General features: G+C 34.3%; 3 protein-coding genes and 1 long non-coding RNA gene across 22 annotated transcripts; 2 read left to right on the plus strand and 2 right to left on the minus strand.

The window, feature by feature from the left end:
• Positions 1–885: 885 nt before the first annotated feature.
• Positions 886–3985, minus strand: LOC107924310 (DNA repair protein recA homolog 3, mitochondrial). 16 transcript variants are annotated; one of them, XM_041081186.1, is made up of 8 exons: positions 3387–3942; positions 3116–3190; positions 2676–3036; positions 2467–2546; positions 2256–2383; positions 2095–2171; positions 1676–1807; positions 886–1419 (listed from the first exon to the last, which is right to left on the minus strand). In XM_041081186.1, the coding sequence occupies exons 6-8, from the start codon at positions 2125–2127 to the stop codon at positions 1054–1056; spliced, it is 531 nt and encodes a 176-aa protein (XP_040937120.1). In that variant the 5' UTR covers positions 2128–2171; positions 2256–2383; positions 2467–2546; positions 2676–3036; positions 3116–3190; positions 3387–3942; the 3' UTR covers positions 886–1053. The 16 variants fall into 16 exon arrangements, 13 of the variants coding, with proteins under 13 accessions (XP_040937120.1, XP_040937123.1, XP_040937121.1 ...); XM_041081189.1 differs by having other exon boundaries at positions 2281–2383; positions 3387–3924; XM_041081187.1 differs by having other exon boundaries at positions 2467–2566; positions 3387–3924.
• A 1921-nt stretch (positions 3986–5906) lies between these two features.
• On the plus strand, positions 5907–8642 carry LOC107924395 (F-box/kelch-repeat protein At3g24760). Of its 3 annotated transcripts, none has more exons than XM_041081195.1 (2): positions 5907–7286; positions 8046–8642. In XM_041081195.1, the coding sequence occupies exon 1, from the start codon at positions 6118–6120 to the stop codon at positions 7249–7251; it is 1134 nt and encodes a 377-aa protein (XP_040937129.1). In that variant the 5' UTR covers positions 5907–6117; the 3' UTR covers positions 7252–7286; positions 8046–8642. The 3 variants fall into 3 exon arrangements, with proteins under 3 accessions (XP_040937129.1, XP_016710319.1, XP_040937130.1); XM_016854830.2 differs by having other exon boundaries at positions 8249–8642; XM_041081196.1 differs by lacking the exon at positions 8046–8642 and adding an exon at positions 7458–8039.
• A 571-nt stretch (positions 8643–9213) lies between these two features.
• Positions 9214–12294, plus strand: LOC107924451 (ribonuclease P protein subunit p25-like protein). Its single transcript, XM_016854909.2, has 8 exons — positions 9214–9509; positions 10220–10300; positions 10378–10466; positions 10551–10625; positions 10867–10970; positions 11059–11142; positions 11270–11332; positions 11830–12294. The coding sequence occupies exons 1-8, from the start codon at positions 9387–9389 to the stop codon at positions 11928–11930; spliced, it is 720 nt and encodes a 239-aa protein (XP_016710398.1). The 5' UTR covers positions 9214–9386; the 3' UTR covers positions 11931–12294.
• Positions 11339–15995, minus strand: LOC107924452 (uncharacterized). Of its 2 annotated transcripts, XR_005904890.1 has the most exons (3): positions 15730–15967; positions 14671–15171; positions 11339–11533 (listed from the first exon to the last, which is right to left on the minus strand). It is a non-coding gene; the product is annotated as an uncharacterized lncRNA (long non-coding RNA). The 2 variants fall into 2 exon arrangements; XR_001691782.2 differs by lacking the exon at positions 11339–11533 and having other exon boundaries at positions 14559–15171; positions 15730–15995.
• Positions 15996–16234: the final 239 nt, after the last annotated feature.

Genomic DNA, 16234 nt, shown 5'->3' on the forward strand with positions numbered 1-16234 from the left:
ATGAATTAAAAAATCATAATATATAATACTATAAAAATAATATATAATCTACTTTATTATTTTTAAACTGCAATATATATTTAATGTGCTAAAATATCATTTTTTTTATATATGTATAATGATAAATTTAACTCTTAATGTTTACCTATTTTGTTAATTTAACATTTATTCTTTTTTTAACTAAATTTGACCTTGAACCTTTTCAAAACAATTGAATTTGACCATCAATCTTCCAAAAAGAGTTGAATTATTTATATTGACTAAAACATTAAAATTTTAAGCATGACAACTTTTATGACAAATAACAATTCACAAGTACTTCATGCATTTTTTTTTTTTAAATTATGAGCTTTTTATAAATTTGTTTTTATTTGAATATTTTTATAAATTTTAAATTATTTTTTGATGTGTATAAGACAAATAAATTATGTCAAAATAAAGTATATATAAATTATCATACGGGATATCAAATTAATATTTTAACCAACATTTCCATTTAAAAAAATCCCCTCTTTTTAATACATTAATTATCAAAGTTAACTTAGGAAAAAAAATAACTATGAATTGACAAAAGATTTTCAGGTTGAGAGAAAAATTCAAAACCAACGAAACCGATGAAATCCAAAATTTCAGTTTGGTTATTTTAAATTTTGACTTATATAGTCAATTAATTGTGTCAGGTCTTTTAGGTGATTACCGGTATATTCGATTTTTAATATAAAAATCACACTTACAAATTCATACAAAAGGAAAGATGGTAAAAAGTTTTCTTTGGGAATTTTATGTGCAACAAAATGATAATGATGGTGATGCTCAAATCCTCAATGGACTACTACTAATCTGTGATTTTATGATTTCATAATTGCAGAGAACAGATTCGCTAGATAGCAGAAAATTTTCTCAGAATTTAAGTAAGAATCTAAGTTATACAATGCAATTTTTCAAATATAAATTGCTCCCTTGTTAACATGGTAAATATGGCTGGAAATAGGACAATGTGAGAGAAAGACAGTCGGATGCCATTGAAAATTTGAAACAAGATCCTGTATTATCTCATCCATTGAATACACAAAACTTTTCAACGCCACAATTACCCCCACAATCATCCGAGATATCTGTTTGTCGTTCCTTCTTGCTCTCAGCATCAAGTAGCTTTTCTCTAAGTTTCATCACAAGTTCTTCAAGAGCACTTCTATTTTCAGCTAAAAACCTTCTGAAGGCTTCCTTGCCATGGAGTTTCCAGTCGTTGAAACTGTAGAATGCGCCAGACTTTGTAACAAGTTTGTGTTTCGTTGCCAAATCTATGATCTCCCTTTCCCGGGATATTCCCTTGCCAAACTCAAGCTCAAATTCAACATTCTTAAATGGAGGGGCAAGCTTGTTCTTCACAATCTTCACAAGAACTTGACTTCCAATAGTCTACAGATTAGACATTTCAAAAACACAATGAGACATAGAACATATACAAGAGTGAGATTTGCTAGATTGCAGATAAAGCTACATGTTTAACTTGCTTGGGAGTGTAAGAGACAGTTCAAAGGACATTTTACCAGGTTGATCAAGAGAGTTTCAACCAAGCTAAGATTAAATAAACAAACCATTTATATGCGTTTACCCACTATACATAAACCCAACCAACAAACTGAATAGGAAAGAAAGGGTGCGAGTTTGATACCTCTTCTCCTTTCTTGATAAGCCATGTTCTCCTTATATTTAGACGCACTAAAGCATAAAACTTCAAGGCATTACCACCGTAGGTAACTTCAGTTGGCCCACCAAATCCAAATGTCGAAAGTTTTGACCTCACCTGATATGTTTAAATAGTTAGTATGTACTAAAAAAATATTATAAGCTACATTTAATTAGCGGTAACAATTTAGCTAGGAAATATTGCACCAATCAAACAGCCAACTAATGAGTGGTTAGAATTATTAATAAAAGCCTTTAAATGGGGTAAAATTCAAAAAGTTGACCGAAGGGCAAAATTCACAATGTACACAGAGTCAGAGACTACAACATTAATCAAACTAATTAGTGGTTAGAATGATTAATAAAGCAAGAAGGAAACTGAGAGAAACAATATGTGAAAAGTACATGTTGGGCTCCAGTTTTTGATACTGCTTGCATTTGAAAATATTCATGTAGAATTAGGGGCCAACCGATTATGCAAGCTGCAAGAATTAGCAATAAGCAAGTGCACAAAATATCTATCTACAAAAGGAAAGAGAGAAGAAAAAGAAATAGTAAGAGTAAACCATGTTAAGAGACATAGTGCAACACCCCTATTTACTGGTATGAGAAGAACTGGAAGTAAATAGGTGAAAGAATGCTCCCAAGTACAGGAATGCTACTACTAAGGATCATATTTATGCCATTGACATATCTGCCACAAAGACAATAAGATGGCTTTTAAAAGTTGACCCTAGCCTGGGTGAAATTAAAATCTTAAAAATGAATGCATCTTACCCTGATTGGTCCCCAACGCTTTCAAGGGTACCCCATGGAACACAGGTCATTGCAGCCATTTCGGCATCAAATTTAGTTTCCTGGCCATGCACAAAGGTTACTAAAGATTTTGTTATAACCGCTGAAAATTCATCGTGTAAAATAGCAAGACCTTGTAGAATCAACAGAAGCAATGTTGCAAAATGAATTTGTTATGAAGTAAGCAATACCTGCACTTCAGACATATCCACCTGGTCTGCAAATTGAGAATCGATGATTTTGGATACACTTTTAGCCAGTTCATCAGATTGTCGAAAAAATTAGATGTGGGTTACTAAAACTCTAAAATCAATTTTCATTAGCAATGTAAGCATGAATCTAAGTTCGTCTATAACTAGAATACACGGGCATGATGAACATCTATATCAATAAATAATACACATGCATGATACTTCAGAAGCTTAAAGATTCCCAAAACCAAGTCATTGATGTAACAAAAGCTAGATGCCTCACACTTCTTGGCATGATGTAAACCACCAGCCCAATTTATAGCAATATCACATAACTGATTGTTTAATCTTCTTGCAGCATCTGCCAGCCATGACAATCAATTACAACTGAAAATGCACAAATCAAATTAAGAGAAACAACCCACCATATCAAAATTTACCTATTGTCCCACCAGCATAAATTTGACAAAATTCAAACAAGTTTTCAAACACAGGGCTGTCTTCTCCAAGATTGTCTGGGAAGAAGAAAATAGAAAAAGATGGAAATCAAACTCCAAACCCATATACATCAGAAAAAGCATAACCTAATCCTTTCTCCACATGATATTTGCATGTTCATTGGAACGGGTAAAATACAGATGACAATTTTGATAGAGAATTTCAAAGAGGGGAAAGAATAAGAAAATAAACAGCGAAGGGAAGAAGACTAACAACAATCGTTGATAATTAATCGGAGTCTCGCCGTTCCCACAATCGCTGGGCTCCACGGTGGGAGACGTGCACATTTCTTTGGAAAACTCCGCCTTCAACATCGATTTCTCCATATTTTCTAGCACACGTAAATCCGCCACACCAAAAATCCAAAAACAAAGAGTATTCTATACATTTTATGAAAACCCAAGAAGATTTTCGTCTAAATGATGAGTGGAAGTGGGAGGAGATTTTCGTCCGAAATAAAAAAAAAAAGCTATTACGAGAGCCATTGAATAGGCATTCAGCGCCCGACCCTCTGAATGGTTATGCAGCATTTACGCGTAATAGAGCCCACACGGAATAGCTATTCCGCGGTCAAATTTCAACCAAACAAACGGGTCACTGTAGCGCGTGGAATAGGGGCGAAATGGAATGGCCATTCCGTCGAACCAAACATGCTGTAGCAACAAGTCTTATGCCCATTTGTTTCCCAAGAAAAATTGCTTAGTGTACTCTCTTTCTGCCTAAAAATCAAAGAAGAAAATGGTATTTTCTATGTTCTTTATCCGGAAGAATTGCAAATGTTATATAGAGTAACAAATATATTTATAAAAAATATGATAACAAAACATATGAAAAACTTTGGATGAATGATAAATATAAATATTACTTAGCAAAAAATAAGGTATAAATATTATTAAAAATGATAAAGGTTCAGGCTCAAATATTTTGCTATTTTTTATATAAAATATATAAAATAATAAAACACATTTAAAATAATACAATTTACTTTATAAAATAATTTTATTTTCATCATTATTCAATCAAATTAAATAGACAATTTACTTTATAAAATAAATTTATTTTTATCACTGTTTACTCAATTAGTCATTTTCTTTTGGTTTCACACCAACCCATTTTCTTTTTCTTCCTTTTGAAGTAAAATGAGTTCATTTCTAAGTGACAAATTTCCAACTTTATTTTCTCTCCATCTATATCAGTGCTTTAACTGACCTGAACCTTTTTTTTTTCTTTTTTATGTTAATTCAATTTTTTATATTTAATATATATGAAATACCGATGTAAATATTATTCTTTATATATAAAAGTTAAAAAATTAATGACTTGATTGGTATGAGCATTATTGTCAATGTAGAATATGTGGGTTTGAGTGCGTTGAAATGCATTATTCTCTTATTTACGTGTTGAGAAAAAATATAGATAATTTTAAACATTATCTAAAAAATAATAGATATGACTAGATTATTAAAAATATTTTAAAAAAATAGTGATGCAATTTTTAAACATTATTCACGTCAAGTTAGAAAAGTTCGAATTCTTTTTCCTTTCTTCCGAACTTTTGCTTGGATATGGTAGTAACTGGCTCAATTTACTATTTGGATACTAAATAATAACTAATTAAAATGGGTGAATAATTGATATACTCGTGGTGAATATTTGAGTTTTAACTTAATTGATATAGACATTGTTGTCAATGCAGGAAGATGTGAGTTCGAGTGCGCTGAAGCGCATTATCCTCTTACTTATGGGTTGGGGAGATGCTATAAGTAGTTCTAGGCATTGTATATATATATATATATATATGAAAAAAATAGATATGATTAGAACCTATAATAAGATTGTTCAAAAAAAAGATATGAAAAATAAACCCGTAAGTGATTGTAGCTTGGTTTCCCAGCAGTTAAGTATTTATTTGTCGAAGTCTCCCCAAAATAGGAATTTAAGAAAATATAAACGAAAAAATTAATACTTTTGGAAAAAAGAAAAAATCAATGCATATTGACATAGAATATTTACAGATAAATATGACATTTAATTTCTTAAAGGTTATGTACCGAATAGTATAATTTCAACCATAAATACAACAATTAATAAATATGGAATGTCTCTATTTTAAAAGTTGAAAGTTTTGGTTTGGAAGTTTGAGGATCAAACTAATAGAGTTTGTCATTGTGAAGGATTAAATTTATTAAATTATTTAGAATTAAGATCAAATCGATAGAATATATAAGTATTAATGATTAAATGAGTTATTATACTAATTAGAAAAAAGCTTTCTGTTATCAATCAAACTATGAGTGACTAAAACAGGAAGACAGATATAATTAAGTGACCATTTGTATAATTTAGCTTACTTTATTTTAATTATAATTAATTGAATATATATAATTTATAATTGTAATTGTAAATTAAAAAAATTATAAAATTAAATTTAAATACTATAATGAACTAAACTTACAAAATTTTCATCCAAAAATGGCAATTTCATTTTTCCAAATTCCAAAACCATAAATAATTATCGGTTAAAATATGTTTTCAGTTGCTACACTTTAACAAAATTTAAGATTTAATCCATGTATTTACAAAATTAAAAACTAAATCTATTCTTTTATTTAAAACTATTAGTAGTTTTTGTTAAAATGTGTTAAATTGAAATTTTGATTAAATTTTCTTGTTAAGGCATAGTACATGGTTGACTGAAAAAAAAGGGTAAATTAATAAATTTTAACCAAAGGTCAAAAACCACAAATAATGATAATGATCGGAGTCCAACACAATGACTAAATCTCAAATTCTACAAAAGTGAATGTACTAACCGCATATTTTAACTTTAATCCTCTTTTTCCTCTTTTTCTTCTCATTTCCTTCGAAAGCCACGTTCTTTCACCCACCTCTCAGTCTCTCATTGCCAAATTCCAACTACCTCTCCGTCTTCTTCCTCCCTTCGATGTCAGACCACAACCCTAAAGAACCCAACATCAACTCTCTCAGCCTCGATCTCACCCAACTCATCTTCTCTTCCCTTCCTCTCCCTTCCCTCCTCCGTGCTTCCGCCGTTTGCAAGCTCTGGAATTCTCTTATTTCCTCCCCTTCTTTTACTTCCCCTTGCCTTTCCTACCCTTGGTTCTTCCTCTTCGGTCTCCACAACACTTCTTCTCGGAACAACCAGTCTTTCGCCTTCGACCCTTTGTCGAACGCCTGGTTTCTTCTCCCTCGCCTTGATGACCCCTCTTCCTCCTCTGCTTTCCTCGGCTCCAATGGCTTCTTTTTCACCACCACTCCCAATTTCAGCTACACCCCAGTTCTCAAATCCGCCTGGCGTTTCACCTCGCCCTTGAAGTTCTCCAGGCTTAACCCTCTTTTGGGTGTCTTCTACGATGGTTCCTCCGGTGGGTTCGGCTTCAAATTCATCGTCGTCGGTGGAGTCAGGTTCATTGGTGGCTTGGTTGATATCGAAGACAGGTTGGCTGTTGAAATATATGACCCGAATCGTGATTCTTGGGAGCTTTGCCCCGCTTTGCCGGCTGATTTCAGGTCCGGGAACTCAAGCCAATCTCTTTCATCAGCTTTGTTCAAGGGCAAATTCTACGTCTTTGGGATCTACTCTTGCTTCGTATCTTCTTTTGATTTACGAAACCGCGTTTGGAGTGAGGTTCAAACTCTCAGGCCACCAGGGGTCATTTTTTCCTTTTTGATTCCGTGCAACGACATGCTTGTTTTGGCCGGGATGTGCAACAACGCGCCACGGGGACCGTCGTTTAATCTCTGGAAAATCGATGAAACTACATTGGAATTCAGCGAGATTTCGATCATGCCGCAGAGCTTGTTACACAGCTTGGTAGAAAGCGAGGAAGATGAAAATTTTGCAAGCTTGAAATGCGTTGGAATGGGGAATCTTATATATGTATTCAATGAAGAGTATCACCAAAAGTACCCATCATGTCTTTGCGAAATCAGTGCTGAAAATGGGAAATGCAGTTGGAGGAGAGTGCCTCAGTTGCCATTACCTGTTAACAAATTCCATAAAGTCATTAGCTTTTGTTCCACCGTTTCTCTAACTCATTCTTTCCCCCAACAATAAGATGTTGGGGGTGGCACAAGCTATGTATCACCTTGGTAAGTTTGAACCTTGAGTTTCTTTTCCTCTTATCTTCCTTTTATGCTTGATGTATTGCATTTTATTTAAGCATTGGTATTTGATTAGAATTATCATGGTTTTGAATTTAACAGGTCAGTCTCTAGTGTGATTGAATTTATACTGATTGTGATCTCGATTGAATCTATCAGTTTTTGTAGTTTGTCATTGGTGGATGAATTGTATCCAGCTCTAGGATAAACTGGATGTCTTGACTTCATTTGGAAGGTTCTGTTGCATCCTTGGGGCAATTTTTTGAGCATAAGATGCTAACAAAACCTGGGTTATTGGTCTTAAGTGCAAATAATGTCCAAAGAGTTCTTTTGGTGGGTTAAAACCCATAACTATCCTTTTTATCTGTCATTATTCAGTAATTCATTCTTCATCTTACAATTCATTCCTAATAGCACCGACATAATCGAACCTTTGTTTCACTAGCTATTCGCATCTCAGCCCCTTGCTTTTTGCATGTCTGTGTTAAGAAGCTTTTGAATTTGTACACTGCTCTGTAATTCCTTTACTTCCGTTTTTGGTTGTCATGCACGTACTTAACATCACATCATCATATTCCATAGTTGTTTGTGTGTCACATACCAAGTCCTTTAGTGTGAAGATAGTATAGCAATGCGATTGATGCACTGTTAGTCATTTTAGTTATAAGAGGTGGTTTTGCATATTACCATGACGGTTGCAAATTAAGGTATCTATTGAACCTAGGCAATCTTGCATTTGATTAGTAGTGCTACAGCCAAGGATGCGTATGCTTGCTGATCAGTCAACTGTTCTACTTCAATAACTGACCTTCATTTAACCAAAAGAGTAAAAGATGGTATTGAAATAAAGACACCAAGTATGTCGTCGATTACCAAATGCTTGCAATTTGTGCTGCGTTATGCTGGTCTAATGCTTGATGTTACTGAAATTACATTGCATCTTTCCGCAGCTTGCTCAAAAGCAAGTCCAACAACAGATTATCAAGAACCCCACAAATTGTGGTTGCAAAACAGAATCATGCTTTCATGCCGAGATGAGCTTGAAGATGCCTGCTACTGTACAGTTCTTCATCTGCCAGCTCTTGCATCTAAATAGTCTTTTGAGAAACATTGTTAGCTTTTTATTTGCAGAGTCTCACAAGGAAATAAGGTCACAGAGTGTTTTGTGGATGCTTTAGTTTCTTCTTTCGATCGATAATCCCTCAAAATCGATCCTTTCATTCAGTTAACTATTATGTTGGTGTCTATGTATTGAAATTGTTGTTCTGAAATAGATTTGTGCTTCTTTTCTGTGTCAGAATTTGAAATGTGAATTGTATGAATAAAATAATTTTTATGGAGTAATGGTTCAGCTTAAATCTTTTCCTCTCAAGTAAAGGTTAGGATTATTGAATGGCCTGCATTATTTTTGCAGACATTAATGAACAACAATCCTAACAGGCACAATCTATTTATAATTTTTCTTATTGAATTTTCTTGTTGACCAAATTTCTTTTACTGAAAAAAACATAAAAATTATAGATAATTTTTTAAAAGAAATTAAAAATTATGGATAAATCTAAAATAAATTTAAATTAACCATTTATAAATATAAACAAATTTAACCTGATCATACATTATAGTAATGTAATACAATAATCCTACCCAACCCAATTTAGTCATAGAAGAAAGAAAATTCTAAAACATTTTATTAAAATTTTGTTTTGGGTTACTTTACTCTTCATTTCTTGATTTCCAAGAAAATATATTCAAGCTAAAAAAATAAAAAACAAAAGAAAGCTTGGGCCCAAGGGTTAGGGGCCACATAGTATCAACCAATCTAAGCCGTTCGTGTGTGCAACTCGCTTTCCTGTAGCGAGTGTAAAAAATAAAAGGTTATTCTCTGCATAAAACCAGAGCAAACCCCAACCCAATAAAAACCCGAGAAGGAGAAAGTTAGCTAAAGATTTAAGCAAGGCCACGGAAGAAGAAAAAAGGGATTCGCTTAACAGCCAACATTTTGTTTCCTTCTGCTACTGGCTAGGGTTTAAATCAGGGGTTTTCCTTCTTCTTCTCACTGCTTCACCACTATTCCACCATCAACAACCAATGGATAGATACCAGAAAGTAGAGAAGCCAAAGCCTGAATCACCCATTAACGAGAATGAGATCCGAATCACTTCCCAAGGTGCTATTCGGAACTACATCAACTATGCTATTGCTCTTCTTCAGGTTCCCTCCCTCTTTATCTTCACCCTTTTTTTCCACTGACCTTCATTCTTGTTGTCATTTTTGTTTCTTGGCATTTCCTGCTCGAGGGTTTCTCTTCTTGTACTGAGTAGCTTTCTTCTATGGATTTGTTTGCCTCCATAGCTGTCTTTTTGGACTTGCTTTTTCTTTTATGAGTTTTTGGTTTAGGGATTTGACGTCGGTATCTTTTAAGTGTTAGTTGCTCGATAGTTTTGGGTTTTCTCTTTCCTGATTTTGAGAAAAATGATTGCATTGCGTATCTTTGTTTATCAGAGTTGTTTGTGTTCAATCCCTGTACTATTCAATGGGTTCTATCCTCTTGTTATGAATAAAGCTATTTGATACAATTTTTAGCTAATATCTGCTCTATTCTTGTGTGTTATTTTTAGCTAATATAAAATTTGGGGTTAGAATTTTTTAGCATTCTATTAGTCCATTACTATTGATGAGTTGGTATTAGTTGTCAGCATATACTTTGCTAAATATGGAAGAAATCAAATCTTAAACATCGAATTTTCTTTTTATGTGACTCTGCTACCTTTTCTTTGAAGCTGGTTTCTATTGCTTTTTGCCTATTCTATTTTTATGTTGATTCACTCTGAATAATAGCTTTATTAGACTATTCTGCCAGTGGTGCACCTTTTTTTTATATTCGTTGTTTGTATTCAAGTGTTTCGATGATGTGTTTTTAGGACAAGCATGTGAAGGAAATTGTCTTGAAAGCAATGGGACAGGCAATCAGTAAGACAGTAGCCATTGCCGAGATTTTAAAGGTTGTGATGTCCTTACTGATCATCCCTGCATTGTGTTTTGCCACTTTTCGTGATTACTGAATTGCATTGTGAAACAGAAACGGATTCCTCGCTTGCATCAAGATACTTCCATTAGCTCGGTGAGCATAACTGATGTGTGGGAGCCTATTGAAGAGGGCCTTGTTCCGTAAGTTTCCTACTTTACTACCCCTATTTACAATGTGTCGAGTTTATACTTAATACATATGTGTATGTCTTATCTTGTTTGCAGTGTGGAGATGACTCGCCATGTCTCAATGATATCTATTACCTTGTCAACCAGAGAACTAAACAAAAACTCTGTTGGGTAGGCTAAATTGTCTTGTATTTTTTTGTGCTTTTTTTTTTCAACAATGGGATGGTAAATTGATGAGATGTCTGTTGGTAGCCAATTGTATTACTTAATTTTATGCTTAGATGGGGTTTGATATAACACTAGATGCCAGTTCTTACATGTTTTAATAGCCTGTGATGCAGAATTATTTTTTATGTTGCTTGTTTGATTGAGGCAAGTCTTTGCTGGTATGATTTGAATTGTGTGACTCCAGGTATCAAGCTCCACATTATGCTGAACAACCAAAGCCACAATATCATTATCAGCAGCAGCAACCGCTGAAACAAGCTCGTATCCCATATAATGCTGTTAATGAAGGTGTTTTCTTGAACTAGTAGTTCTGCAACTGTTTTCTAAGAACTTTGTTCATTTCAAGCTCAACTCATTTCCTGTACTTTAAATGCAGATTCATATGGCCGAGGTAGGGGTCGTGGTAGAGGCAGAGGGAGAGGGCGGAGTTGGGGCAGGGGTGGCTATGGAAATTATCAAGGTATAATATATTGATTTTGAATAGTTTTATGATAATTGTTGACATTTTTCATTGAACTTTTACATTTGTGAAGCAAAAATTTGCGTTTTAGTTAGACCACACTTTATACTTCACTTATTTCTTATAGATAATGGTGGATATTCAAACTGGGGCAGAGGTGGTGGGCGAGGAAGAGGTTGGGGTTATCGTGGTAAGTATACTTTTTAATAGCTTATTGAAGGAGTGGTATTTTATAACTTTGAGAAGTTTTATATGCTAAAATAAAAACAGTTCATAGGTGAAGGTTCCTTGTCTTAAATTTGTGAACTTGGGTTTCCTTGCTCCTTCCTCATCTGTACTCGTCAACCAGCCCGCTATCGATTTTCACTCGTTTCAATATAAATCATATTGCCTACAATATAAGGAATGTAAAACAAAGTTTTGAGAGTAGATCAAGCAAAAGAATGTCTAGTTTAGATGTTAGTTGTAATGTAGAATTCAAAGGAAATTCACAATGATAGTACCCATAATCTTTTAATTTGGAATGATGGCTTTTGCTTGTTATAACTTGGTTATGAGAGCATGGCAGTTGCACCTATCAAAGTAGCCAAAATCTTACTGAAATAAGTTGTAGACGCAGAATAGAATCATTGATGAATGAATCTCAAATTGCTGTAAAAAATTCATTTGGCTGTTTTATTGCGGCAGGTGCTGGTTATGAAAGAGGTAGAGGTGGAGGTGGTAGAGGCTTTAGCCGTGGCCGTGAGAGGATGGGTGGTGGTGGTCGCTCGAGGGGTGGTGGCTACTGAAGCATAATCTAAGACGGATAAAGTTTGTGTTTTTACCCCCTTTAGCTAGATGCTTGCTTGCCTTGGCCAGTGGGAAATTATGGAAGTAGTTCAGTTTCTAATAGCGTGAGATTGTGGCTTAAAATCTCCAGCATTATTAAGCAGTGGTAATGTGTTTGTTTCTGCATTATATGGATGAGAGGGTAGGGGTAGTTTTGTTGGGTTTTTTTTCGCATTTAGCCCAGGGCAAAATGATGATGATGATGATGATGATGATGATGATGATGGGTTTATATGATTTGTGCTGTAACTGAAGTTACCCTTATGGTTTTGCCAAATCCCAAATACCCTATCATGTTTATATATATATAATATGATTTCTTTATTCCTTGGATGTATATATTTGTCTCTCTCATTCTCTCTTTTCCCCATCTAGGAGTAATTCAAGGACATTCCCATTAAGGCTATCGAATCAATCGAAGGGAAGCTTAGCTACTACCTGTAGCAACTTTACCATGTAACTCGTGGTTAAAGCTGCATGGACCGATTATCCGTGGGAATTTTATATTTTTCCTAATTTGGTTTAACGGAGCCATTAATATAATATTACTACATTTAGCCGATAATTTGATATATCTACTATCTTACATACTATATTACATTTGGTAAAAGAAAACTTATTTAATAACTACATGTAATTAGAAAGAAAAGTAAATTTTTTATAAAATAAAATAAAATTTCTTCAAAATATATATATATTTTTTGCTTTTCTATTCCTCTTAAAAATATGAAAGAAACATTGATAAAGAAAAAAAAAATAAAAGCAAACATATAATACCTTAATGGAACTATAATATGAAAGTTCAACTAAACACAAGGCAACTAAGTCCTTTATTAATTAGCAGCTTTACTCTGCATATTAACCTAACAATTAGAGTCTTAAAATGGATATATACCCTTCAAACTTTTAAATGTATGACTAACTTTGATGATTCAATTAATGGAGACCAAAAGTACAGAGTGGTTGTGGATGAAAAAGATAAATAATTGAGCCATATATTGGAGCGCTATATGAAATGACCGATGGTAGATGGTTACAAAAAAACATATATTCTTTTATTGGGAATTGATGAATGCATTTTGGATGATTTGAATATGATGCTTACTGCTCGATATATAGGATCGACAAAAGCCTCGGGGTTGATGGTTTTCTGGCCATATTTTTTTAGAAATGTTGACATATTGTGGGAGAGGATGTAACCTCATTCTGCGTTGAGAGTCTTGAATGAAGGACTGGAGTTGGATGATATTAACACCACAAATATAGTACTCATCCCCAAAGTGTTGCATCCAAAAAACATGGTAAACTTCAGACCTATAAGCCTTCGTAGTGTTCGTCTATAAAATGATAGCTAATGCAATAGCAAATCGTTTTCAGAAGGTGTTGGAGCTGTGTATTAATAAAGCCCAAAGTGTTACTTGCTTATTAAATATTGCATATGTTTTGTCAGAAAAGAAAAGGGAGCAAGGGTTTTATGGCATTAAAATTAGATATGAGTAAGGCCTATGATCAAGTGGAATGGGGCTCTACAAGGGCAAAGATGGAACGTATGGGTTTTGATGTAAGGTGAGTCGACCTTATCATGAAATGTGTCTCTACAGTGTCATATTCAGTGAGCAATAAAGGAAAAATGGGTGAGTTTTTTCGGCCTTTTAGGGGGCTTAGACAAGGAGACCCATTAAACCCTTTCTTGTTTCTGATTTGCAGTAAGGGTCTTTCTACCCTTATGCGCATGGCTTTGCAGGAGGGTTTGATTAAAGGGGCAAAAACTAGTAGATGAGGCCTTCAAATTTCGCATTTACTTTTAGTCGGTGATTATGTCCTTTTCGGTGAAGCAAATGAAAGAGGAATTCAGGTTTTGAAGGGTATTTTGAAGGAATATAAATCGTGTTCAGACCAATGTGTGAATTAAGACAAATCAACGGTTTTCTATAGCTCAAATACCCCAAAAGAAATTTGAGTGTTGATTTCGAAAAGGTTTTTAGTTTAGTATTCAAATGATCTTAAGAGGTACCTGGGCTTACCTAACATGGTGGGGAGACGGAAGAAAGTAGCATTTCAGCTCTTGAAAGACGGGTTCAAGAAGAAGATCGATGGATGGAATTTGAAGTTCCTGTCTCAAGGGGGTAAGGAAGTTTTTATAAAGTTGGTATTGCAAACTAGTCCAACTTACTCGATGGCATGTTTCTTACTACTCAAAACTTTATGTAGGGAATTAAATAGTATCATGCCACAATTCAGGTGGCAAAAAGGACAGGAAAAAAAGGAATACATTGGTGTGAATGGTCTTGACTATGTGAGTTGAAAGAAGATGGAGGTATGGGTTTTCACAACTTTGAGAAATTCAATATTGCCTTATTGGCAAAACAAGGATGGCGATTGATAAATCGTCTTGATTCTTTATTAACTTGCGTGTTAAAAGCAAAATATTTTCCTGATTCTGATTTTTTTAAACGCATGTTTAGGGAACCAACCAACCTATTCGTGGAAGAGTATATGGGTAGCAAGAGGTCTTTTGCAAGATGGTTTTGGATGGAAGCTTGGTTCGGGGGACAATATTTTAATTTCCGAGCATGCTAGATTCCAGCTTCAGTTGACTATCGATTATGTGATAACATGCAAAGTAATGATGTGTCTTTTGTTACATATTTTATTGATAAAGCTAGCAGAGAATGGAAAAAGGGAAGTAATTTTCAATACCTTCTCAGCAAGAGATGCGGGCAGGATATTACAGATTCCCTTGGAAAAGGAGCGTCATGACGACCTAGTGGTGTGGCAAGGGGAATCTTCAGGTGAATTCTTCGTCCGCAGTGCTTATAAACTATTACAAGCAACTTTGGCCCTAATTTTAATGCATTACAGACCGCTACTAAAGCTTTTTATAAGAAATTGTGGAACTTACAGCTTCCAACTAAAGTGAAAATTACAATCTAAAAAATTGCAATAAATTTTATTCCTATTTTCCCAAATTTGGGACAAAGAAAATTGGTAGTGAATATAGGATGTCCTCGGTGTGGGGGAGAAATGTGGACCATGTCTTTAGAAAGTGTCCTACATCAATAGAAGTCTGGACCTGTTTAGGAGTAATCTAGGTTTTGAATAGGCCAGATATGGAGCACTTGGATTGGCCTACCCGAGTTTTTGCGGAGAGCTCTCAACATCAGAGTCGAATGTTTGGATGTGCTCTGTGGACTCTTTGGTCTGAAAGAAATAAAATAGTACATGAGAGAAAGCAAAAGTCTGGAAAGGATATCTCACATACTATTGGCTGGTATTTGAGGGAACTTGATGATACGGAGGTTAGGAAGTATATTAGGAGTAGAACGAAGGCCAAATGGAGACCCCCAACTAGATCGATTGTTAAAATCAATTTTGATGGTGCCTTTGAGAAAGAGAGCTTTAGATCGTGCTCTGGCATAGTAGCAAGAAATACACACGGTGAGGTTCTGGTTTCACGAGCAGTTTTTCACCCAAATTTTGGCTCGCCTTTTGCTGCGGAAGTCATTGCATGCTTATGGACGGTGAAAACAAGTACAGAAATGGGGTGGTGAAAGGCAATAATAGAAGGTGATGCATTAACTATCATTAAAAAATGTCAATCAGATCAAATAGACAGATCAGAGATCGGGGTTCATATCAGAGGTATTCATCAGATTTCACAACAGTTTGGATGGATTCAATTCAAACACAAACAATGTAGCAAATAAACTAGCCCATGTTTTAGCTAATATGAGTCTAAAAACAGAGTAACTAACTTACGTGTATGGAGGAGTCCCTTACTTCATCGTGCGGAGAATGGAGGCGGAGAGACAGCGTGAACCAGACTGAAATAAGGTGTGCAGGGAATGAAAAAGGACAAGGAACGTCAGATTGGAAATGGGGTTTGGTTCCTTAGAAGCCGAAACCGTCTACTTTTTGAGAAGTGTTGATTTGAAAGGGCGGTTTCTGCATTAAATGTGGTTGGGTAGGAAAATCTTATCCCAATTTGTCTATCTTGATTGCAACTTCTTCACCAGTATTTTCTATTTTTCTTTTGCTTTTAATTTCAAATCATATTATCATGAATTATTTGATAAATTATTTTGATATAACTAACAAAAAATATTTTTGAATAAAAATTATTTTAACAAAGAAATTATTAACTTCAAAGTATAAAAATTATTTCAAGACTTCCGAACATCTTAAAAAATATTTTGAACACTCTAAAATATTTTAAATAAAGTTCAAAAATGATTTTAAATTCTTGAACTTGATTGAAACAATC

Source organism: Gossypium hirsutum, chromosome A11 (genome assembly GCF_007990345.1).
Source record: "Gossypium hirsutum isolate 1008001.06 chromosome A11, Gossypium_hirsutum_v2.1, whole genome shotgun sequence".
NCBI classification, from domain to species: Eukaryota; Viridiplantae; Streptophyta; class Magnoliopsida; order Malvales; family Malvaceae; genus Gossypium; species Gossypium hirsutum.